This window comes from Mauremys reevesii, linkage group 19 (assembly GCF_016161935.1).
Source record: "Mauremys reevesii isolate NIE-2019 linkage group 19, ASM1616193v1, whole genome shotgun sequence".
In the NCBI taxonomy this organism is placed as follows: Eukaryota; Metazoa; Chordata; order Testudines; family Geoemydidae; genus Mauremys; species Mauremys reevesii.
In genome coordinates, this window is record NC_052641.1 from 15,214,685 (window position 1) to 15,237,244 (window position 22,560).

The 22,560-nt window shown below is 54.4% G+C and overlaps 1 protein-coding gene across 1 annotated transcript in view; it reads left to right on the forward strand.

Annotated features, from left to right (window-relative positions):
* HMCN2 (hemicentin 2) overlaps positions 1–22,560 on the forward strand; it is a 152,902-nt gene that overhangs the window by 107,238 nt on the left and 23,104 nt on the right. The window contains exons 45-70 of the mRNA XM_039507027.1: positions 230–511; positions 1,121–1,288; positions 2,889–3,002; positions 3,302–3,388; positions 5,062–5,253; positions 5,677–5,844; positions 6,387–6,500; positions 8,456–8,598; positions 9,341–9,491; positions 9,990–10,208; positions 11,073–11,186; positions 12,067–12,254; positions 12,419–12,515; positions 13,883–14,044; positions 14,630–14,743; positions 15,554–15,756; positions 15,849–15,930; positions 17,552–17,683; positions 18,571–18,714; positions 18,869–19,028; positions 19,882–20,006; positions 20,087–20,270; positions 20,652–20,749; positions 21,422–21,700; positions 22,044–22,234; positions 22,327–22,408. Coding sequence (XP_039362961.1) covers positions 230–511; positions 1,121–1,288; positions 2,889–3,002; positions 3,302–3,388; positions 5,062–5,253; positions 5,677–5,844; positions 6,387–6,500; positions 8,456–8,598; positions 9,341–9,491; positions 9,990–10,208; positions 11,073–11,186; positions 12,067–12,254; positions 12,419–12,515; positions 13,883–14,044; positions 14,630–14,743; positions 15,554–15,756; positions 15,849–15,930; positions 17,552–17,683; positions 18,571–18,714; positions 18,869–19,028; positions 19,882–20,006; positions 20,087–20,270; positions 20,652–20,749; positions 21,422–21,700; positions 22,044–22,234; positions 22,327–22,408 — 3,993 coding nt within the window. The remainder of the gene's footprint in view (positions 1–229; positions 512–1,120; positions 1,289–2,888; positions 3,003–3,301; positions 3,389–5,061; positions 5,254–5,676; positions 5,845–6,386; positions 6,501–8,455; positions 8,599–9,340; positions 9,492–9,989; positions 10,209–11,072; positions 11,187–12,066; positions 12,255–12,418; positions 12,516–13,882; positions 14,045–14,629; positions 14,744–15,553; positions 15,757–15,848; positions 15,931–17,551; positions 17,684–18,570; positions 18,715–18,868; positions 19,029–19,881; positions 20,007–20,086; positions 20,271–20,651; positions 20,750–21,421; positions 21,701–22,043; positions 22,235–22,326; positions 22,409–22,560) is intronic.

Here is a 22,560-nt window from a genome sequence, read left to right on the forward strand (position 1 = left end):
GCTGGTCCAAAGTAACTCTGTCGTTTTGAGTATTTAAAGACAGCTGGTGGTCAGTGAACCCTACCCCAGAGCCTGGATTGCCTTAGTACTCGGCACGGCTTATAACTGTCCTTTGCTGGTCCAGACCAATCGCTTGCTGCAGTTAATGTCCTCTTGCAGAAGACCCAGAAGGAGTTGAATCCCAACAGGTCGGTGCAGTGTCTCTGCCTTGTGCTCTTCTCCCCTGCAGTTCTGCCAGTGATCAAAGGCAGCGGCGAAGCCCCAAAGAAGATTTCCGTGGCCAAGGCTGGTGAGATTACGCTAGAATGTGAAGCCGGGGGATCACCGCAGCCAAGAGTCACGTGGATGAAAGATGGGCAGCCTGTGGTGAATGGGGAAGCGCTTCTTCTTCAGGACCAGGGGTGGAAGCTGCATATTCAGAGGGCGCAGGTCACCCATGCGGGCCGCTACACCTGCCTAGCAGCGAATGCAGTTGGACAGGTGGAGAGGACTTTTGATCTTGCTGTGCATGGTAAGGATGTGGGCAGCAGCTCTGCTGTTGTTTCTGGGACCTTGGGAGTGAGGTGTCTGAGAGCGGGGGTCAGGAGAAAGGTGATGCACTGGGAAGTTCCACCATGCACGTCATAGGACATTACGTGTGAGGATGAGATAATATTAGCCAGGGTGAAAAGTTCTGTGTAAGCTATAGGCATTGTTACTGCAATGGCCACCCCAGCAGCTAATGGCAGGGGGTTTAAATGATGGGGTGAGCGACAAAGAGCCAAAGTTATCTGCTTTCCCTGGACTGTGTGGACCAAGCTTTCAACCAGTTGTTCCTCCGGGGAGTTGGGTCACCTGCCTGGCTGCATGTGCACGTCACCCCTGTAAACTCACATTTGGATGTGCAGATAGATTGGCAGCTACATTCACAGTGAGCTGCTCTGTGGCACAGATCTGGGTCCTGAAGGCACCATGGAGGCAGACATATTTTCTGGGCTACCTCCTTGTGCCCCTGTTTTGAACATGGGTACATAGTTTGAAGGCAGGGATAAGCTGGATTTCCTAGGGCCGCCACTTGCTTATTTTCCTGCTTCCGTGGAGACTGCTTTGTAAATGAAAGATCATCCCTTTGTCTCTCTAGTTCCCCCTGAGCTCGTTAGGGGAGCAGGGTCAGTGACCAATGTCACTGTCTCTTTGCATGGCGCCCTAACTCTCATCTGCGAGGCCTCGGGCACCCCGCCCCCAGCGGTCAGCTGGTCCTGGGAGAACTCACCCATTGTCCCCGACGAGCGCACACGCCTGTTGTCAGGTGAGGCATTAATGAGTGATCATTGCTGGGAGGTTTATTCTGGCTGGCTGGCAACCTTGGAACGCAGGGGAAATTGACCAGAAGAGCTATGGTGCAATGGCTGCTCTGGGATAGATCATGGAATAACATAGGGAGCTACCCCGGAATAGCTATTGGCGAATAGCTTATTCCACCATAGTGAGTCTGGTCAATTTCCCTACATAGACAAGCCCTTAGACAATCACACTCCACAATTGGGAGCCGGTAGGTCACTGCCAGGCTGGGGGTTCTTGGCTCACTCAGCCAGTGTCTTTGGGAGTCACTTGGGGTTGGGCAGGATCCCACTGAAAATGTCTTTAAGAAATAAAAGCAAATATGTGGTTTGTGAGTGGAAGTGACAGGGGCCTCTGTGGATGCTCTTAATGCTTCCAAGCATCCTCTGACATCTCTGCCAGAGAGTTAGCAGCTTTTCCCTGGAAAGCACCAGAGATACCAGGGTGGAGGAGAGGGTGGGGAGGGAGGGAGGTCTAATCACCACTCAGCATTCAAGCTAGTGCACAGGGTTTTAGCTGCCTGACTCATTCAGCAGTGACAGGATTTTCTGCTAATTTCACCCCTGGGAGCGAGATTGTCTGACTTTTCCAGTGACAAGTTGTCCTCATGGTGGCTACATCCCCACGAGGAGCAAAAGGTGTGTTCTTTCTGAGAAGACAGCTATCCTAGTGGAGACCTGGCAAGTGCTAGCTTTGGCTCAGTGTGGCCGGTTGGAATAACCCCTAGCCCCCTCCCTCACACACTCAGGGTTACCTCAGCCAGCTCCACTAACTCCTGCCTTGTCTCCGCTAGGGCTTCCTGCTGGGGTCGCTCTCGCATTGTAAACGCTGCGTGTTCCCTAGTGAAGACAAACCCTAAGGAGCAGCGTGTCGGTGCACTGCCCTGGGAGCAGCTTAAGGAGGGAATTGAGACTTGGAGAGAGATGATCTCTTCCCTACTCCCTCCTTGCTCCCAGAGGGTGGTAATCTGTTACTGGCCGTCACTGGCCTGCCCTGCCATCCCAACCCAGTATTCAGTGCCTGGTTGCTATGGAGACTGAAGCTATACGGAGAGAGACCCTTGGTTGTATTTGTAGGATAGACCCGCCCTCTATGCGATCTGAGTTGCTACTTGTGAGGAAGGGATCAGAGGGCAGCCGTGTTAGTCTGGATCTGTAAAAAGCGACAAAGAGTCCTGTGGCACCTTATAGACTAACAGACGTATTGGAGCATGAGCTTTCGTGGGTGGATACCTTATGCTCCAATACCTCTGTTAGTCTATAAGGTGCACAGGACTCTTTGTCGCTTTTGTGAGGAAAAAGCACATGAGAGGATGCCATGTTTGGCGGGAGTCCCTGCTGGGGTTAGTGGACACTCCTAGTTGGCTGTACTCTGAGAGTGGTGGAGAGAGCACTATATAGACCCCTCACGTGTCCTTGTAGACCTGAGGAACGTGCCCTGATGAGTGAAGGAGAGAGCTGGGACAGGCCAGCTCAGGCGATGTCGGAGACTTGCTAGGACAGGGCGTCGTCACTGGTAATGCCGTTTCTTTGTTCTTTGCCACTGTGGCTTTTCCCTTTTATTTCCAGGTGGATGGATTCTGAGGCTGACGCACATGCGAGCCCAAGACGGAGGCCTCTATTCCTGCGTAGCTAGCAATGCGGCTGGGGAAGCTAGGAAGGATTTCAGTGTGGAGGTCCTAGGTAAGGACGAAGCACTGGGTCAGAAACACTGTAGATACCTGAGTTATTGCTCTGGGACCTGTCACCATTTCCTCTGTCCCCTTGGTTTTTAATGCTCTGCCTGCTACAAGGTTTCTAATGGGGATTCTCTGACATAGAGGAGAAGCTAAGTGCTACAGTCACACAGGCCCTTCATGTACGACAATCCCCAAATCCTTTGCTCTAGGTGGCTAGAAAGTGGTTTCTTGTCTCTCTCGGTGCGGTCGGACTCCTGGCGAGAGAATCATCCTGTCTTCCCCTCTCTCTCTTTGGCTTTCTAGTTCCCCCCAGCATTGAGAACGCGGGCGAGGAAGACAGAGTTCAAGTGCCTGAGGGTCGGTCAGTCAGCTGGTCCTGTGTAGCCACAGGTGAGTGTCGCAGGTCCTGGCTGGGAAAAGCAAGACGTGGTTTTAACTGTAGTGCTTTGGGTGGGTAATCAAGACGTAAAGACGAGATGTGTGGCCTCGTGGATAGGACTGAGACACAGGAGACCTGGCTTCTTTTCCTACCTCTGCCACTGACTTGCTGCGTGACCTTGGGCAAGTTGCTTCCCCTCCCTGTGACCTTTTGTCCGATTACACTGTAAGCTCTTTCGGGGTGGGGGACTGTCTCTTATTATGTGTTTGCACAGCACCTAGTGCAATGAGACCTCAATCTCAATCAGGGACTGTGGGCTCTACCATAATACAGATGATTAAAAAAAATACCCACCTGACCTCTGCATGAAGCGAGTCTGTCCCATTTACATTAATTACTCCTAACGGAAAAGTGTGAGGCTTTCAACTGACGTCACCAAAGGGACTTGAAATAAGAGTTGCCTGCATTTTCAGGACAGCTTCCTCATCCCCCGCCACCTCCTCCACACATTCCTCTCTTCTGTGCCTCTGCCTGTGAGGCACCCCCGGGCTTCGATTCGCATATGTGCTGGCGCAACATCGGAGATCAGCTGAGGAGCTGCTGGTCCCTAGCCTGGATTCCTGGCGATCTGGAGCGGGATTTGGATTGCGGGCCTGGGGAGAACATTTGCTGCCGACCTTGTTCTAGCTGATACTGCAAGACGACCTGTCTTTGCTAGCCGTCAGAGCAGGGCAGGGGGCTAGATTTCCCTTCGGATTTCTTCCCTGGGGGATAGGTGATAAATTGCTGCTTTATCCCTGCCCCCTCTGTGCCCACATGGGACAATTTTTATTTCTCTGGACGAGGCGCAGTGATGCACCGTGGTGATGGCTCACCCAAATGGAATAAATCATCATTTTGCTGCCCAGCATCTAAGCAAGGGGTAGGCTCTTTTGAAGCGACTTAGCCATCCATGTGCATTTGAGTCCTTTTTCCCATTAGGAAAAATAACTTGCCTTTATCCTGGGCTCCCGTGTCCTGCAAAGCTGGCTGCATTGGCAATGCCTGGATAGAGCCGCCATCCTGCTGCCACACTTTTTTCTTCTTTCCTCTGATAACAAACAGGGGAAGACACATGTTCATTAACTCTTCAGGGAGCTGATCCCTCTATTCCAGGGCAAGAGATGGAATATGGCACTTGGGTACCATTTATCAGGATGAAACTTAGATACCCGGGTAAGGTAGAGATGGAAGCACCTGTCTCATCATAGTGAAACCTCTTGGCTGTATGTAGGTCTGGAAGGGACCTCTTGGATCGGTCCAGTCCCTTCTATCTGCGTCATACAATCCCATTCGTACGCTTATCAAGTCCCATCTTAAAACTAGCTCAGTTGTTTGTCCCCACTGCTCCTACTGGGAGGCTGTCCCAGAATTTCACTGCCCCGATGGTTGGAAACCTCCCAGCCTGAATTTACACAGGGTCAGTTTATCCCCATTGCTCTTGTGGCTTATCCAGCACTCTCTGCCAGCTGCTGAGGCTCTCTTCTTAAACCCTGGGGTGGGTGGAGGGAAAACATTTCAGAGCTGTGCTCCAGGTTCCAGGTCTGGTCTGGCTCACTCCAGCACAGCTGAGCGTACGTGAGACAAACTTCAGCAAAGGCCGAGTCGTGCTTTTTTTTAACCTCTTTTCCCTTTCACCATACAGGCAATCCCAAGCCGGAGATCACTTGGTTAAAAGATGGCAGCCCTTTGCTTAGCAGAGACGCCTATTACATATCCCCAGATGGATCTGTCTTGCAGATAAACCAAACCACCCTTTCCAGCGCTGGCCGCTACTCCTGCGTGGCCTCCAATGCCGTGGCTGATAAAACCAAACACTATCTGCTTAGTGTTCTAGGTAAGTACGGAGCACCTACCTTTTAGCAAGAAGTTCCCAGCACCCTGCAGGGCCAGGGCCTTTGAGCAATTTGTTGAGCCAGAGGAATGGTCGTATCCCTGTTTCCGATGAAGACATGTTAGCAATGAGTGTTTAACCGTGGCCATTGGTATGGTTTCCCTGGCCATTGTGAACTAGGACTTATTTCCCTTCCACTGGTGCTGGGTGGAGTAGAACCGGCCCCAGAGTTTCTTTAGACGTCAGTGCTCGAGGTTCTGTCTGAACCGGGAGTTTTAGTCCTCGCTCGGCCAGCTGTCAGCCGGAGGAGCTGAGCGCTGCACACTCTGATGGGTGGAGTGAAGTGGTGGAAAGTCTCAGCTGTGACGGAAATCGGATACATTTTCTCTCTCTCTCCATTCCAAAACGATCTCTGTTTTCCCATAGTTAGTCCCACGTTTCCTGGGACCAGCCACGAGGGTGCCACAGACAATGTTACCGTAGTGATCGATAACCCAGTATCCCTGCCCTGTGATACCTACCCTTCCTCCACCATCACCTGGCTGAAGGATGAGGTTCCTTTCCAAGCTTCCACAAACGCCCGGTTGCTCCCTGGTAATGTATCAATTTCAGTGAATGTGGTTGCTCAGAATCATTGTTGACTTCATGTAACTGCTTCCCGATTGGTCACACGGACTAGGGACTGGATATGGAGCCTTTCGCATCTGTGTCCGGTCCAGAGCGATGGTGTGACCAGGGTTCTCTGGCCTGGGTGGGGGATGAGGTCTTGGACCGTGTTCTTACTGGATGGGTGCTGACGTTCCCAAACCCATCATCTCAGCTGGTGCCTGCTGGAGCTGTGCCAGCGCGACACCAGTGATTTTATAGGCCTGGAGGCTGTGCTGCAGACGTGACCTTTGCAGCTCAGACTTGAGGCATGTCAGCGGGTCCCTCTGAGGAAGGTGCTTTGCTGCTGCTCATGCTGTGTGTGGACAGGCAGCCGCAATTCCTGGGGAATAGCTGCTCTTTTCATAGCCTGCGCTGTGTTGTGTTCTAGCCAGGGATTGCTAGTCGGGATGATTCACCTGCTTATTTCTTAACGGAGGGACTAAGGGCTGCCGTAGGCGCCATCACGGAAAGTCCTTTTCCCTGACCAGGTGGCCGGGGGCTTCAGATTCTGAATGCCCAGGAAGAGGATGCTGGCAGGTACACCTGCATCGTCACCAGTGAGCTCGGGGAGGCTGTGAAGAGCTATGAAGTCAGGGTCCTTGGTATGTACGAAGCCCCTCTCTAAAGAGCTTTGCCAAGGCCCCATGTTTCCGTTATTACTGCCGACTACTGCTCAGACCTGTCCCACGGCTGCTGCTTTTCCTTCTGTTACATGCATGTTCCATGGGCCGGACGGAGCCGCAGCTTTTATGATATGAACATTTTAGCCCAAGAAGGGATCCTGCCCTAGATGCCCTTTGCTAAAGCTCCCTGCGTGCCCTTCTCCTGCTGCTCTTGGGGGTATGTCCTACCTGAGCTGGATCAGCATTCCCTGTGCACTGAGAGGGGGCTATTTATGTCCAGTAGCGATGCCCACCCTTCCCTCCTGGTCGCTCCCTGTGTCTCCTGCTCCCACTCAAGGTATCGCCCACCCCATGTGCTGCAGCAGGCTCTATCTCAGCTTATGTTAAACCTCTGCCTTCCAATCCCTTCCGAGGAGCCCTCCCTCCTGGCAGCGGAGCTGTGGGTTTCTTTTGCACTGACTTGTATTTGCTTTGCCTTGTGCTCCTTGAGGCAGGGTTCTCCTTGGCACTCCTCACTGGCTGGCTGTTGCTGCGCACCTACAGCACAGGAATGTGCGGGCCAGGCTGTCTGGAGTAGCCCACAAACATGGGTCCCAGCCTCAGGGCAGACTTTGCAAGCCAAGGCACAAAGCCCAGACTGGTTGTATGTTCTATAATTAGATTTCACCAACCAAGCATCAAATGTAAACTCCTCAGGCACTAAAACAGCCTAACCATGGAGTCAGACAGTCCCTTGGGTACTTTCATCCATCTTGTCACCTAGGCAAGCTTCCCTTGGCGATAGATGATCCCTTAGAGTAAAAATCACAATCTTCAGGTTACTCCCAGTGCCAAGGGCCCGTTGCTTACCCCAGGTGGAGTGCACCCTAGATCTCTCGCCAAAGACAATGCTGGTAGTCAATCCTATAATAAACTAACTAAAGGTTTATTAACTAGGAAAAAGACATGAGCTGTGTTAAATCAAATACTTTATTATTTCTCCAGTAATTACAATGGACAGGTCTCTCAACTGGTAAACAATTACAGCAAGCCTTTATACTTTTGTTACAGACTTTGTTTATACATAAGCCATTCTGCTATCTTGTTTTCTCACTCCTAGAAGACACCAGGTTGCATATTTGGTTATCAGTTACAACCTTCAAATCCTTATTAATTCTTTCCCTGCTTCCACAGCTGTTTACAAGGTTAAAGCAGGTAAATATACACCCACAAATGAGTTAGTCTTGGAAGCTGCTGTAATGTGCAAGCCCTATATGTCCTTTAGGGGTAACCCAAGCAAGAGATCCCCATCGGTTTAGCTTATGCTTGGAAATCTTGCCCTCTCCCTGAAGTCCAAGCAGCACAGGGATAACAGTTTCTTCTTGACAGGGCGTTTTATTCCCTTCCCTCCGGAGCTCAAGCTGATGGGATGAGTGTTTTGTCTCCTCTTCATGGGTGTGGGGGGCCACTCAACAGTCTTTTATCCCCTGCTGTTTCACAACAGCTTCTCTGGTGTCTATGGACCTTCTTTTGTTGGAGAGGAGATGCCAGCTCTTCTGGTCACTAGCGTTTCACACTGGGGAATGTTTCTCTCCTGAGGGTTGGGGGGGTTACAGTTTTAAAACAAACACTTCTCTAGTCACAGAGCAAACACGTAAATATCACCTTCGAACATGGGGTACAGATGTTCTAAGTCAGATTGATACACGCAGCATCCTACAGGCATTTCATAAAGTCTGAACACATTCTCATAACTCTACTATCTATTTAAACAGTACTAGCACACGGATGAGCTGACTGGTTTCCAGCTATGCATTTGTCAGTGCTCAGTGAGGCCTTGGTGTGAGCGGTCAGCTGGTGTCCCAGCATCACGGTGCCCGTGTGGCTAGACCAAAGGGCAGGTGCGGAGGGAGATGGTTCTCTTGTCCTGATTGTATTCATGTCGTGGCTCCTAGTTCCTCCTTGGATTGCCAAAGATCATGCTTTGGGGGAATTTGCCATGAAGGAGGTGAAAACCAAGGTCAACGGCACCCTGACACTGGAGTGCAAGTCCTGGGCTGTGCCCAAGCCGACCATACAGTGGTACAAGGATGGGCAGGTGAGATTGCTAAAGAAAAGGCAGGAAACCGCCAGTGTCGCTAGTGAAAACTCATAACCATTTCTAAAGAGACTGGAGCCTTCCAAAGGCACAGCCAAGGGGAGGGGACCAATGGACTTCAGTGGGCCAGGATCAATGGGACTGCAGTGGGGAAGGCTGGGGAGTTCCCCCATCATGACGGGCTGTTTTCATCCTGGGCAGCTGTTCTCATTTGATCAGGTTTCTGGAGTCCAAAGGAGATGGTGGACGTGTGACAACCTGGCCAGCCCCTGTTAGAGCGGGGAGCTGCACAGCAGTTGGGCACGGTCAGTTGCCTAATGATGCCTAGAAATACAACCAAAAAAGCCCCCTTATTGGTCCCTGAGAGGGTGTGCTCTCTCCTGGGCTGCCGCCAGCCATTTCTGCCATGAGGGCAGGCAGGGAAGGGTAATTCTTTACTCCGTGTTCTGTTTTCATTCAGATTCAGGATCTCTACACTGATTCTCATGAAATAATGTGCTTATTTAAGGCAATGAAACCCTCTGATGATTAATAGCCAGGTATCTATTGGTGAGGAAGAGCAGTTTCCAGCTGGCTGGGAGAGGAAGGCACCATTTGTAAAGCTTGGGGTCTGGATTTTGTATTTTCTTGTGGCTGTTGTCCAGGCTTTGATCCTGGCATTTAATCACCATGAGAAAGGTTTAACTCCGCCTTCTCCTCCTCCTCCTCCCCCACATCCTTGTTCTGGGTGTCTCCTCGCCAGCTCTTGGAAAGTGACAGCCATCTCCAGGCTCTCAGCGAGGGGCAGCTTCTTCGGATCAGTCCCGCCCGTGTCTCGGATTCGGGGCGCTACACCTGCATCGCCACCAACCCGGTGGGCGAAGACGATAAGGACTTCAGCGTGCATATTCAAGGCGAGTCTCTCTCCCGGAGCCGCTGGTCGCAGAGCTGCAAATGAGAGTCTGGGAGCAGAAGGCGTAAGGGGGCTGAGCCCTGGAAGGCAGGAAGTGGAGCGCTAGAAGAGCGGGGCAGGGAACAGTCACTGTGGAAGTGTTGTTATTTCACCCACCATGCGGTGAGATCCCATGTTCAGGTGGAGCCCAAAGGGCCCAAGTAGCTTTCGTTTGGGGCCAGATTCTGACCTCAGCTGGGAGAGGCACAAAGGGAGCAGAAATGGGTTGAGAATCCCAGCGGATCTAGAACGGCAACAGGCCCTACCCCTTCCCAGTGTGCAGCCACCCGCGTGTCCAGAGAGTGCTTTTCGGGGGACTGGGCGAGAATACTTCCCACGGCTAAGCTGTCAGTTTGGCTAATCCCTCCACCCTGGATCCGTGTGCCCCTGCTGGCTGCCTATGTGCCTGTTGGGTCTTTTCCCCAGTATGCGTTGATTGCTGCTGCTTGCTCTCTTTCAGTGCCCCCCCTGTTCCAGAGGCAGGGAAATCCCAGCACAGCCTTCCAGATCCGCTACCAGGCGGAAGACCAGGATGGAAAGATGACAGAGCACCGGGGGGTGACAGTCAACAGCCCGGCTTCCCTGTACTGTGACACGAATGCCATCCCGCCCCCGAAGCTCACCTGGTACAAGGATGGAGAGCCCCTCTCCGCTGCGGAGGGGGTTTTAGTATTGCTAGGTAACAAGCTTGGCTTATCGATGCAAACTTCAGTGTGGTCAGATAACTCTGAAAGCTTAATTTAGCTACTTGACAGCTGCTGGGCATTCCAGATAGAGAGCACCTGCCAGGTTCCTGGGCAGTGTAGGCCTGGCCAGCTACAGTATGCCAGATGTGCCCAGGTGATGCACATCTGCTGTGCTAACGCACATTCCAGGTTTGGGAGCGCACCACCCTGGCTGCCAGATGTTTCAGGTGTGCTCAGCTAAAGTACAATCTTCCAGCGTGCCCAGATGTACGTCTGCTGTACTATGGGACGTGCTAGGTGCACTGGGGGGATGCCTCTCCTGTACTGCTGGATGTGCCAAATGGCGCACGCCTGCTGTGCTGCCAGATGTTCAGGAAGCCTCCTATGGCTCTGTTAATGTCCCTGAAATGTATGACAGCAGCAACAGGAACGGTGCAGGGACAAGCATTGGAAATGTGACTGTCTCCCCAGTGGGGATCGCTCTGGCCGTCTGCATGCCCTGCTTCCTAGCTCACTGTGTTGCCCTTTTTAAGTGGCTGCCTCCTCCTCCCTCGTTACGACGCCCTTCTGAGTGCTCCAGAGGGGCCGGATACACGAGGGTGCCCCTAGCAGGTTCTACTGCCCTTGGGCCCAGACCCATTAGCTTTGCCAGAGAGGATGTTGCGGGAGGGCACGGCCCAGTCTGCTGCCAGAATGAGTCGTGGCGTAGGCAGCATTGAGAGCATGTCTATCGATGGAGGTTCGCTGACCCCATCCCGCGCACAAAGCAGCTCACAGCTCTAGTTCTCTCGCTAGGAGAACAGTGGTTTCCTAGGAGCCATTCCTGTCCCCCCCTCTCACTCCCTGTTGCCTGGCAGGGGGACGTATCCTGCAGATCCCTGCGGTCAGAGCCGAGGATGCTGGGAGGTACACATGCCAGGCAGCCAATGAGGCAGGAGAGGACTGGCTGCACTACGAGCTGCTGGTGCTGTGTGAGTATCCAGGGGAAGACATCATGGGGCCAAGGGGAGGTAAAATTATTTGCCTCTGGGTCCTGGCAGAAAGCCGGAGCCACACAGGACCCTGAATGATCTTGAGGAGCTGCCTCCCTCCCCCAGGTCTTCTGTCCCCCCCGGCCCTGCAGCTGGGCTGGGCTGAGCAGTCGAGGCGACTCCCTTCAGGAGCTGGCAAGCCCTTGCAGGTGGCGCCCGTAACGTTGTATTTCTTTGGTGTGTGGACGGCAAAATCTGGCCCCGTCCCCGAGCTCTTGATACTCAGGTTCTCTCTGAAGAGTATCAGTCTCGGTCATCGTCTGCAGAAGGGAGGTGACCTGATGTGAGTGCCACGGGCTGGCTCAGAGATCGCTCCCTGGGACGCCTGCCAAGGGCAGGGAGAGGCTGGTGGGGAGCACGTAATAAATAATGATTTGTATTGCTAGGGGCTGGACAGACCTAGAACCGAGACGTTCCCTGCGGGTGAGAGAAGCCTTGAGCTCTTGTCACACTTGCATATCCGAGACAGTGGTGCCTCCTCGCTAGAGCAGGGTATCGGGAACCAGGACTCCTGGGTTCATTTCCCAGCTCTGAAGCTACCTCACAGTGGCACTGCGCTCTCCCTCACAACAGAGAGGGGAGGCGACTGAACTGCAAAAGCTTAGGATAGCAGCAAGGAGCAAAGTGAGATGAGATCATGGGAAGTGGGAAGTGAGTGGGAGGTGGGAGAATGAAGGGGCATTGAAGGATGGAGACTGTTGAGACCCTGCCCTGATGCTCCCTCCCCTCGAGAGGGAGGCCTGGGTCAGGCTTCTCCTCCCTAGCTAGGAGGGCTGAGAGATGAGCAGCCCATAACTGACCGGTTCTCTTCTGTCCCCAGCTGCCCCCGTTATCCAGGGGAACACGGAGGAGTTGGTGGAAGAGGTGACAGTGATTGCTAACAGCACAGCTCACATGAAGTGCGAAGTCACTGGGAACCCAGCGCCTGCGATTACCTGGCTGCACAATGACTTGCCCTTCACCACCAGCCCCCGGCACCAGCTCCTGGAGGACGGCAGGCTCCTGCGGGTGGGTGTCGTGTCCAGCAGGCTCTGCAGTGGGAGAAAAGCGGCAGAAAACACCCACCGTTGGAGGTGTTAGTGCAGCTTCTTTGGCTGTTGCTCTGAATCCGCTGGTGAGTGTCTGTGACGACTCCTAGCCGTCTCAGCAGGGATCTTGCTTTCCCTTTGCAGGTGGCTTCAGTACAGGTGGCAGACACTGGCCGCTATGTGTGTGTGGCAGAGAATCGGGAGGGCTCTGCAGAGAAGCGCTTTGCTCTCACAGTTCTGGGTGAGTAATTCAAGTGGACCCTTCTCCAGATTGGTCCATTATCCGATTCCTTCTTGGTCAGCCCTTGAGTCCTCCAATAATTTATCTACCCAGGCACCCAGGAGCTCATCGCTCTCTTGATGAGTTTATCCCGAACCTTCTCTTTCTCCATCCATCTAATTTTTCTCCCTTATCTCCTTAGCACGTGCTTAAAGCACCACACAGGGAGGCAGACCTAAGGATCCTGAAGGATGCCACATGTCAGGCACAAGCAGTATTATGGGTTTTGAAAGGACTGAGCCTAGATCCTATAGCCTATGATAATCTAAGCTAAGAGGACAGCTGTAGCTATAACCAGCAGATATATTTATCGAGGTACATTGCAGCACGTTTTCACAGACGGAGGCTCAAAGTCTGTTTGCAAAAAATGTGGGTGCCAAATTGCCCACTTACAATTGCACACACAAACCGGGTAAATGCATGCGCACATGTCTGGGTAGGCCCCCAGGGAACCCGTTGAACATGTGGTGCTGCAACTGCGGGTTTTGCTGATGTGATTTTTGCAGGCAGGCTTGGACCCTTCTGCTTTTTGAACTCTTGTTCCGTATAGTCCCTGATGGTCTATATGGGGCGTGAATGTGGCTTGTGTAGACCCACGTGAGTTGCCTTTGATCTAGCTAGCTCAGGTACCAGAGCAGTGAAGCTGCAGCAGCTTGTTCTTCGGCACAGACTAGCCTGCAAGTCATTACCTAGGGGTTCAGATGTGTTTGTACAGCAGGTGCTGAAGCGAACACGGCCGCAGCCCCAGTGCTAAAGCTAGCTCAGGTGTATCTACACAAGCTGCAACACGTCCCCGTGATTGCAGTGTAGCCCTACCCTTAGACTGCGTGTGTGCAGCCCCTAACACGCTGAGGCCTGACCTGGGTGGAACCTTCAGGCGCTAGGGTAATAACCACGGCTTCCCTCCATTCAGAATGCAGTTCTGTGCTTGCTTTTCTCCCCGGGCCCTGCATCTTCCAAGTTGTGCCACTTTCCAAGCAGTTCCGGTAACCCGGGTCTGAGGCTGAGGATAAAGTCAGCAGGTAGCGTTTGTATTTCACACTGGCTCCCTCCTCCTTGGGCAGCTTTTTACTCTTACGTTCGTGACCCGGTAGCCTGCTCTTTACACTGAGTGCAGTGTCCAGGCAGGGCTCCCGTCTCTCTGGCCTTCCACACTCGGCTACCTCCAGGCTGCTGTTTAATATGTCCAAGCTCCAATCCTTTCTCCTCTCTAGCTGTTTTGCTGCCTGTTGCTGTATCCGCGGTGCTGGTTAGCACTCGGCGTGGACAGCACCCGGATAAATGGGGGGAGATTTCTAATCAACACGTTTTGATTTTGGGAGGAGCAGGTCCACCCAGGATAGCGGGAGCAAACCCCGAAAGCATCACTGCTGTCGTCGATAGCAGCCTCTCCCTGACATGCCATGTCCAATCACATCCCGCTGCCGAGATCACATGGTACAAGGATGGCCAAACCCTGCCGCTCAGCGAGGAGGTTGTCCTCATCCCAGGTGCGTATGGCTGTGCTGGTGAAAACCCACCTGGTTAATAAGCCAGTGACTCTCCTGCTAGAGCTGGCTGGCTGCTTCCTGATGGGAGGTAACATTTCTTATAGGGTCAGTAACACACTTAATAAACTGATACCGAATACAGAGAGTGTAAGGTTGGAATTTTCAAAGGAGTCTAAGGGGTTTAGGCACCAACTCCTATTGAGATGAATCCCATAGGTTGTTTTGAGAATCCCAGCTTAGAGTTGCCAGAGTGGATGATCCCCTCTGGGACACTTTCCGATAGATGAGGCTGGAAAAGTTCCCTCATCACTTCCTGTAATCAACATGGAAAAGTAACCCTGACCTGGCAGCTGACCTGCTGTTATGATGGACTGGGGGCTGTATCCTGCGACCTCTCTGTGCCTGGGTCTCCCCCTGAGCTCAGTAGCAGTTCTGCTCCACGGGGCCATGCGAGAGATTTGTATGACTATCCAGATGCAGCATGGGGAGCAGGCTGGTGGCTGGGTGTGGCCAGGTGCTAACTTGGAGCCATGTGGACGGAGCCGGGCAATGAGCCCCAGCCTGCATGGCCTTTCCTTGTTCCAGGTTCTCAAATCCTACAGATCCCTCGAGTGCGGATTTCCACTGGGGGGAAGTACACGTGTGTGGCGCTGAATGCAGCCGGCAGAGATGAGAAGCTCTTTCTTCTCCAGGTTTATGGTGAGCGAAGGCCTTTGCGCCTGGTCTGCCTCGTGCACTGTGGGCCAACATCTTCCTCCTCAGCCTTTCTGGTTCCATCAGATCAATAGGACCGAAGCGGCAACTTAGCAGCAGAGCACGCGATGCCACACATGAGCCTTCAGCTCCCCTCTGGCTCCTGTGGTGACCCATCTGTCCGTGCTTGAGGCAGGCCAGCTCTGTTCTAGCAGTAGCCTCTGTTCTGGTGCAGCTGCTGGACAGCACCTTCCCTATCCAACACCGGGTAAAATAATAACTATTGTACCAGGGGCCAGCCTGGCCAGGCATTCACAAACTACTGTGATTGCACACGGCTACAGCTAGTCCCTAGTGTGGAAACTTGGTGCCTTGGCAGCTGCCCCCAAGGCCAGGGTCTCTAAAAGCAAGTGTGCTTTGGGAGTTATACCTATGCTTGAAAGGAGGCTGTATCCCTGTGGGCCAGATTTTCACCGGGCTTGCTTACCCTCTGGCAACATTTGTGCATGCAACAGCCTGCAAGGGGTTAAGTGCACGATTTGCACTTGCATGCATTTGTGCAGCTGCAGCCTGCATCTGACCCCCTTTGGAAGTTGGCCCTGTCCATGTGTTTCATGAATAGCCTCTGTGTGGTATGCGGGGGGCATGCATACATGGAAGTGTGTGTCCTAAATACGCCGGCGTGGGGAGGCCAGCTCCCTAGAGATCTTTGAATTTCTCTGTGAGCAGGCGGTTCCCCTCTGTAGGAAATACACTGCCCCATCCACCAGCAATACTAGAGCCTCTTGTCTCCCTCCCTCTCTCTCTCTGGTAAAGTTCCCCCCACCATCACGCAGCCCCCTGGAGGCCAGCCGGAGGTCGTGATGGTGCGTGCCGGAGAGACTGCTGTTTTGCAATGCGAGGCTGATGCTCTGCCGGAGCCTGTGGTCACCTGGTACAAGAATGGGCACCAGCTGGCACTAGGGAATGGTGCTCGGACCCTGCTGAGAGGGCAGAGGTTGGAGATTGACGATGCCCAGGTAAGGTTAGGTTGTACCTAGGGAAACCGTTCCACCTGTTCAGCTGTCCGTGCCCTGCGTGCGAGATTCCGATGACTCCCTCCTTCTCGCAGGTGTCGGATAAAGGGCTCTACAGCTGCAAAGTCACCAATGTGGCAGGGGAGGCAGAACAAACCTTCACGCTCACCGTCCAAGGTAAGAGAAGAGGGTTTAAATCACGTGCCTCCATCTGTTCTCTCCAGATTCAGTCTGTCTCAGGAGACCTGGGACTGGGGTCGTAAGAGGGTGCAGGTCAGGGCTGAGGTTACTTGGCAGATCTGGAAGTGAGACCAGTAACAGCATCTATCTACGCCATCCCTGTCTCCGCTGCCCTGAATAGGGGACGTTAATCTGCATCAAGCTTTTCAATAGAGGAAAGGTCAGAAGTAGGGCTGGCCATTGCCTATTTAAACTGCTTTGGACGGAAAATTGGGCCTTCGACTCAGTGAACATTTGTGTGAAAAGTGTCTGCTTTCTGTGGAGAATTTATATATATATATGGGTCAAAAACCAGAACGCCCCAAAACGATTTGCATTCTGAAATGCTGCCACAGTGCCTCATGGGAGTTGTAGTTCTGGTGCCTCATGCTTCTCTTCTGTATGGGGCGGGCTCCCCAGCTAGACTCTAGGCTTCTCTATGCTGCACCGCAGTGCGGACTGTTGGGGTGTGACTGCCAGAGCTTTCCAACTGCCCTGTGTGGATTCCGCCGGCACAAACGAAAAGGCACCTTGTTTGCATTAACGCAGTCCTCTCTGAAACGGGGCTATGCTAATGCGAACTAGGTACCTTTTCATTTGCTCAGCAGCGTCCACATGGGACAGTTGGAACATAACGTTTTGGTGCACTCTGCACTTCACACCCCTGCAGTCCACACTGTGGTGCAATGTGGACATAGCCTTCATCTCCCATGATGCACCACCTCCACTCACCAAGACGGGAGACCACGGGGGATGTAATTCAACCAGAGAACCTGGCTTACACAGCAGATGGGAAGCAGGAGGCAGCGCGGTGGCCATCCAGTTCTGATTCTGATTGTTCTCTGAAATGCAAAGTTTTTTCCAGAGGACGGATCCCCATTTTTGTTCTAGTTCGATGCTAGGTCAGTGCTGCAGGACTGTGACCATGGACGTGGTTAGTGCTGGGGAGAGGACTCGCTGGGGCAGATGGGCTCCTGGGCTCTGCAATCCAGATCTCGATTTTAAACTCCACTTCTAAAACTTGAGGGCTCTCAGCTCTGGGGTTTTATCTTCAGAGGCTGGGCAGCTGGGAAATGCAGGTCAGGGTTGAGTGTGAGCGCAGTCCCCGGGGATGATGGTGATGGTAACAGCCCCTTGCAGAGCCCAGTGGGGACTTGGGGCCAGTGTGCAGCTCCAGACACTCCTCTCTCACTGACACCCACTGAAGATGGGAATCACTTTTTATTTTAGCATTTTGTGCTGTTTCTGCAGGTACAGTCCTTGCAAGAGGAGTGCTGAGTAGGGAAGCAGCATGGGGCAGCACATAGGGGACCCGGGTTCTGTTCCTAGGCGGCAGCAGAGCTGATGGTGTGCCTCAGTTTCCTCACCTGTGCAATGGGGCCAGCGGCACTCCCCCTGGCTTTGGGAACTCCGGGTGAAAGTGCTGAGTGGTGTTTACCATTTGTCTGAGCTGGAGGGAGGGCTGCTCCATGGCTGTGTTTTATGAATGTGATCTCAGCAAATGCAGAAGGGTCCTGGTGTCCCCCAACCCCAGTGGCAGCGACTGAGCCTCCCTGTGCATTCTGCTTCTCTCCCAAAGCCCCCCCAACCATCGAGAACCCACACCAGGAGACAGTCTACGGAGCCGTGGGGAGTCTCCTCATTCTGACCTGCGAGGCGGTCGGTGTTCCCCCTCCTGCCATCACCTGGCTGAAAGATGGGGCCCTGCTTGGTAAGGAGGCCACATCACCGCACCAGCTGGCTTGATGGGCTGCTGGGATAGCAGGGCTGGGCGTTAGCTGGCTGTAGTGGGCACAGCTAGCGCTTCTAGCAGGGTGGGGTGGTTTCTGGGTTCAGAGTAGAGGACTGCGGATGCAGACTTCTGGGTCCTGTTCCCAGTTCTGATGCCAACTTGCTTTGTGAGCTGAACCGCTCTGTGCCTCAGTTTACCTCCCTCTATAGTGGGGATTCCCCACTCACCACGTGGGGGGGATGAGGCCTGGCTCATTTGTGTGTGTGAAGTGCTTTGAGATCTAAGACAGTGACAGACGTGCATCTTATAATTTGTGAAATAAACACCAGGGTGTATGCAGGGCAATCTTCGGGTGTGTTAATGGTCTTGTGTGCTTTTCATGGACTCTTGTAAAGCCTCGGGGGCCTATTTATGGAGCCAAAATCATGTGAACTCTGGTTCCCTTGTGGTGTTTCAGTTCTGGGATAGTGGAAATCGCCAACCGACATGTTGGTTAGATCCCTGCAGAATTAAAGTCTCCAGATAGCCTGGGACTTGCATTTACGTTATCTGGCTTTATTTGGGTTTACCTCAATCCTTCTGTGTTCGACTTGAACCGGAGTCTGATCTTGATTTTGTGCGGTGAAGTTGTCGTGACCCAGCGTTTCATGCCCGTAAGCAGAAAGTTCCCAGCGCTGCGTAGGGTAGTGCTGCTGAGTCACCCCAGGATGAGCGAAAGGAGAATGGGGTCCCGCTGGGGGGAATTCCAGTGGGAAATGTGGGAAGCCTCCTTTCCAGAGGACGAGCAAGCCCGAGGGAACCTCCGCGGCGGAGAAGCCGAGTTCTCTGGACGTGTTTTGGAGCGATGCGCTCTCTTTCCCCCGCAGAGAGCAGCGTGGAGCAGGGAGTGGTGTCCCGAGGCGGGCAGCTGCAGATCAGCCGCTTGCAGCCTTTCCACGTGGGCCGGTACACCTGCCTGGCACAAAGCCTTGAAGCGGAGGCACGCAAAGACTTCATCGTCTCGGTGCAAGGTAGGCCCTGTGTGGCATTGCCGCGAGCAGGCTGCCGCCGAATGGGATGGAGACGGATTGTCGTGGGAGCGTTCAGGCCTCTTGAGGACGTGGTTTGGGCTATAAAGGGGTCAGTTCCTCTGCTCTCCAGTTACTGTCTCCTCTCTCCGCTCAGTGGTGCCCCGGATCCTGAGCGCAGGCATCCCCAGTGAGCACAGCGTCCTGGAGGGCACCGGGGTGAAGCTGGAGTGCGAAGTGGAAGGACAGCCAGCTCCAGAAGTCACGTGGCTGAAGGATGGGAGCCCGCTGGCCCTGCATGCTGCCCCTCGCCTCCGGTACGCCTCTTGCCAGGGCCCTGGTGCTGCAGAGGGGCGGCGTGGCTCAATGGGCAGCGAGAGTCAAAAAAGCGAACAGAATCTTGGGAATCATAAGGAAAGGGAGAGAGAATACGACAGGAACTATCATATTGCCTCTGTGTAAACCCATGGTTCGCCCACTTCTTGAATACCGCGTGCAGATCTGGTTGCCCCAGCTCAAAAGAGATACATTGGAATTGGAAAAGGTTCAGAAAAGGGCAACAAAAATGACTGGGGGTCTGGAACGGCTTCCGTATGCGGAGAGAGTAATAAGACAGGGACTTTTCAGCTTGGAAAAGAGACAAGGGGGGGTATGATAGAAGTCTATAAAATCATGACTGGTGTGGAGAAAGTAAATAAGGGAGTGTTATTTACTCCTCATAATGCAAAAACTAGGGGTCACCATATGAAATTAATAGGCAGCAGATTTTAAACAAACAGTAGGACGTATTTCTTCACACAACACACCATCAACCTGTGGAACTCCTTGCCAGGGGATGTTGTGAAGGCCAAGACTATAACAGGGTTAAAAGGAGAACTAGCTAAGATCATGGAGGATAGGTCCATCAATGGCTATTAGCCAGGGTGGGCAGGGATGCTTTGCATTGAGTGTAATGGTTGGCTTAGTGCACATAGCTCGAGTGGCTGGCTCCGGCAAGGATAACGCCTGATACTTAAGGCTCAGGGCATTAATCCTTTAGCTCTAGTGAGAGGGGCTGGTGTTTTCGGCACAGAAGGGCACAGGTTTGATTCCCAGGCAAGGCCATGGTGTCTATATGTGGCCCTAGTGGGTTCTGCTGCCTTATTGAGACTCCTCTCCCTGTGTGTGCAGGTTGTCTCCTGATGGCAGCTCCTTGCTCCTCAAGGGGCTGCGGGAGTCTGACTCAGGGGCATACACCTGCCTGGCTCAGAACAGGGCCGGAGAGGACACCAAGCTCCACATGCTGAACGTCCTGGGTGAGTGAAGCATGCTGGGTGGCACTGGGCGGGGGCAAAGATTAACCCCCTCAATGGCAACCCTTTCTCCTCCCCCTCAGTTCCCCCTACTATCGAGCGAGGGGCCAACGACTCTGAGGTCATCAGCAGCGCCCCCTTGGGGTTGGTTACCATGGAGTGCCAAGCACGGGGCTCCCCTCCCTTACAGATCAGCTGGCTGAGGGACGGACTGCCCCTCCCTCTCTCCCACCGGGTGAGGCTGCTTTCCGCAGGACGCACCCTCAGGTAAGAGAGGAGGTTTCCGGGTGCTTTCCAAAATCCCACCCCTGTACTCCTGCGCTGTTGTGCCTGGCACCTGCGTGGCTGCCACTGCCCACTCCAGACGTGGCTGCATTTGAGCGGAGTGTTGAACGTCCAGGGGCCTGATTTTCAGAGGTGCTGAGCACCCACCGGTCCCACTGGAGATCCAGCAGGAGCTGCAAGTTCAGCCCGCTGCCTCTCCGGCTCGGTGCTTTGGAAGGGCGGCCGTATGCCATGTGGTGTGCACTCAGCTGTCCCGTGACGGTGGCACCGCAGGGAGTGGGGAGCAGAAACCACAAGCTGGCCTTTGTGTGCTCTGAATTGATTCATCATCATCTTACCCCACCCCCCACCCCTGGGAGTTAGGATCTCTCCGGTGCAGGACTTGGATACTGGAATCTACACCTGCGTTGCGTCCAGCCGGGCGGGAGTAGCAGAGCGAAGCTTCATCCTGCAGATCCAGGGTAGGAGGGGAATGTCACCTGTGTGAGCGCGGGGTCCGCTGTGGAGGGCAGAGCCTGGAGTGGGGGGGGGAAAGGGGCGACTGGGGCTGGGACAAGAAGAAAGCATGGAGAGAGAGGGGATGGGGAAATGGGGGCAGGGAAGGGGTGTATGGGAGAAAGGGGCTGGGGAGTGGGGGGAGGAGAAACTGGCTAAAGGCAGATTTGGGGGATGGGGTCACTGGCTAGTTGGCTGGAGGGGATCGCTGGTGAAGAAATGAGCCAGGGGCAGTGCAGGGTGTGATGGGGAATCACCGTGACACTGATCATGGAGGGAGAGATTGACGGAGTGATGGCCGGAGAGCTGGCTGGAGACGAGGGGCCCCGGCTGTTACTGTCCAGAGGATGGAGGAGTGGCAGGATGGACAGCAGGAGCAGACCCAAGCCAGGCTACCAGTGGCCAGTGTGTCAGAGGCTGTGAGAGGGTGTCTCTGCTAACTGCGAATGGTGCTTTGCAGAGTCACCTTCTGTCCACTCTAGGCCCCTGACCCAGGCGTCCACATCCTGGGGTTGGCTCCTGAGCCGCGCCTCTCAGGAGACAGAAGGTGCAGCCTGGAGTGGGTGCGATCTGAAAATGACAGGCGAGGCCTCCTCTGGCCCCGGTAACAGACGTCTGCTGCTTCTGCCTCCCCCCAGTGCCTCCAGCCCTAGAGCCCTCGGGGAGCAGCGAGGCCGTGACCGCAGTGACCGACTCTGCCGTGACCTTCACCTGTGCAGCCAGCGGGTCGCCGCTGCCCACTCTGACCTGGCTGAAGGATGGCGAGCCCCTGATTCTGCAAAACAACCTGGTGCCCAATGGCCCGGGCACAAGGCTGTACCTGGAGTCGGTGCAGCCGGCCGATTCGGGCATTTACTCCTGTGTGGCTGGGAACGAGGCCGGGGAAGTGAGCAAACACTTCCACCTCTCCGTCGTGGGTACGTGCCTGGGCGCCTCTCTGCAGTCTGTCTCCAGGGAGGCTGGAAGGGGGCGAGGGCAGGGGCCAGCAGGAGGGATGGGTGAGGGGCAAGCAGGCTGGGCTGATAGGGCTGAGCTGGGGGGCATGGAGAGGGGGATGGGCAGTGCCCAATCTGTTCTCTTGGAAGCCCGATGCCCGATTCAGCTCTCTACGTTTCTGGGTGCTAAGGGCCAGGGGCATCCCTTTGCACTAGCAAATCTCCGCGCTCCGCCCCAAGGAGGACCTTCCCCCTCCGCCCGCCTGCCCTCCCAGGCCCCTGTCTGGAGGAGGGGCGGTGAAATCAGCCCTGCCGTGCCTTGCAGAGCCCCCGCGCCTCGAGGATTTGGTCCAGCCCACGGAGGTGGCCGCCACCATTGGGGCTCCCTTGGAATTGCTGTGCACCGCAGCTGGAGTCCCTGCCCCCAGCGTCACCTGGGAGAAGGATGGCCGGCTGCTAGCCAGGCCCGGGATCGTGGCCAGGAACGGGAGCTCCCTGCGGATAGAGAGCGTGCAGGTGGGGACTTCTCCCGCTCCCGCCCCCCTCCCCTTCCTCCCTCCCACCCTGAGTTTTCACTTGAGCTTCCCCTCCCTCCTGGCCTTTCTCAGGCGGACGATGCCGGCTTGTACACCTGCCTGGCCGCCAACCCTGCTGGGGAGGATGGCAAGAGCTTCTGGGTCAGGACACAAGGTACCATTGCACAGCGGGGCGCCGGTGGCTAGAACGCAGGCCAGTCGCACAGCGGCACGTCCGCGCTGCCATCAGAAGCGACTCCTGCCTGGGAGAGTGGGGGGTGGGCGCAGGGCAGAGCTGGCCACATCAGCCTCTAGCAATGATGGGTG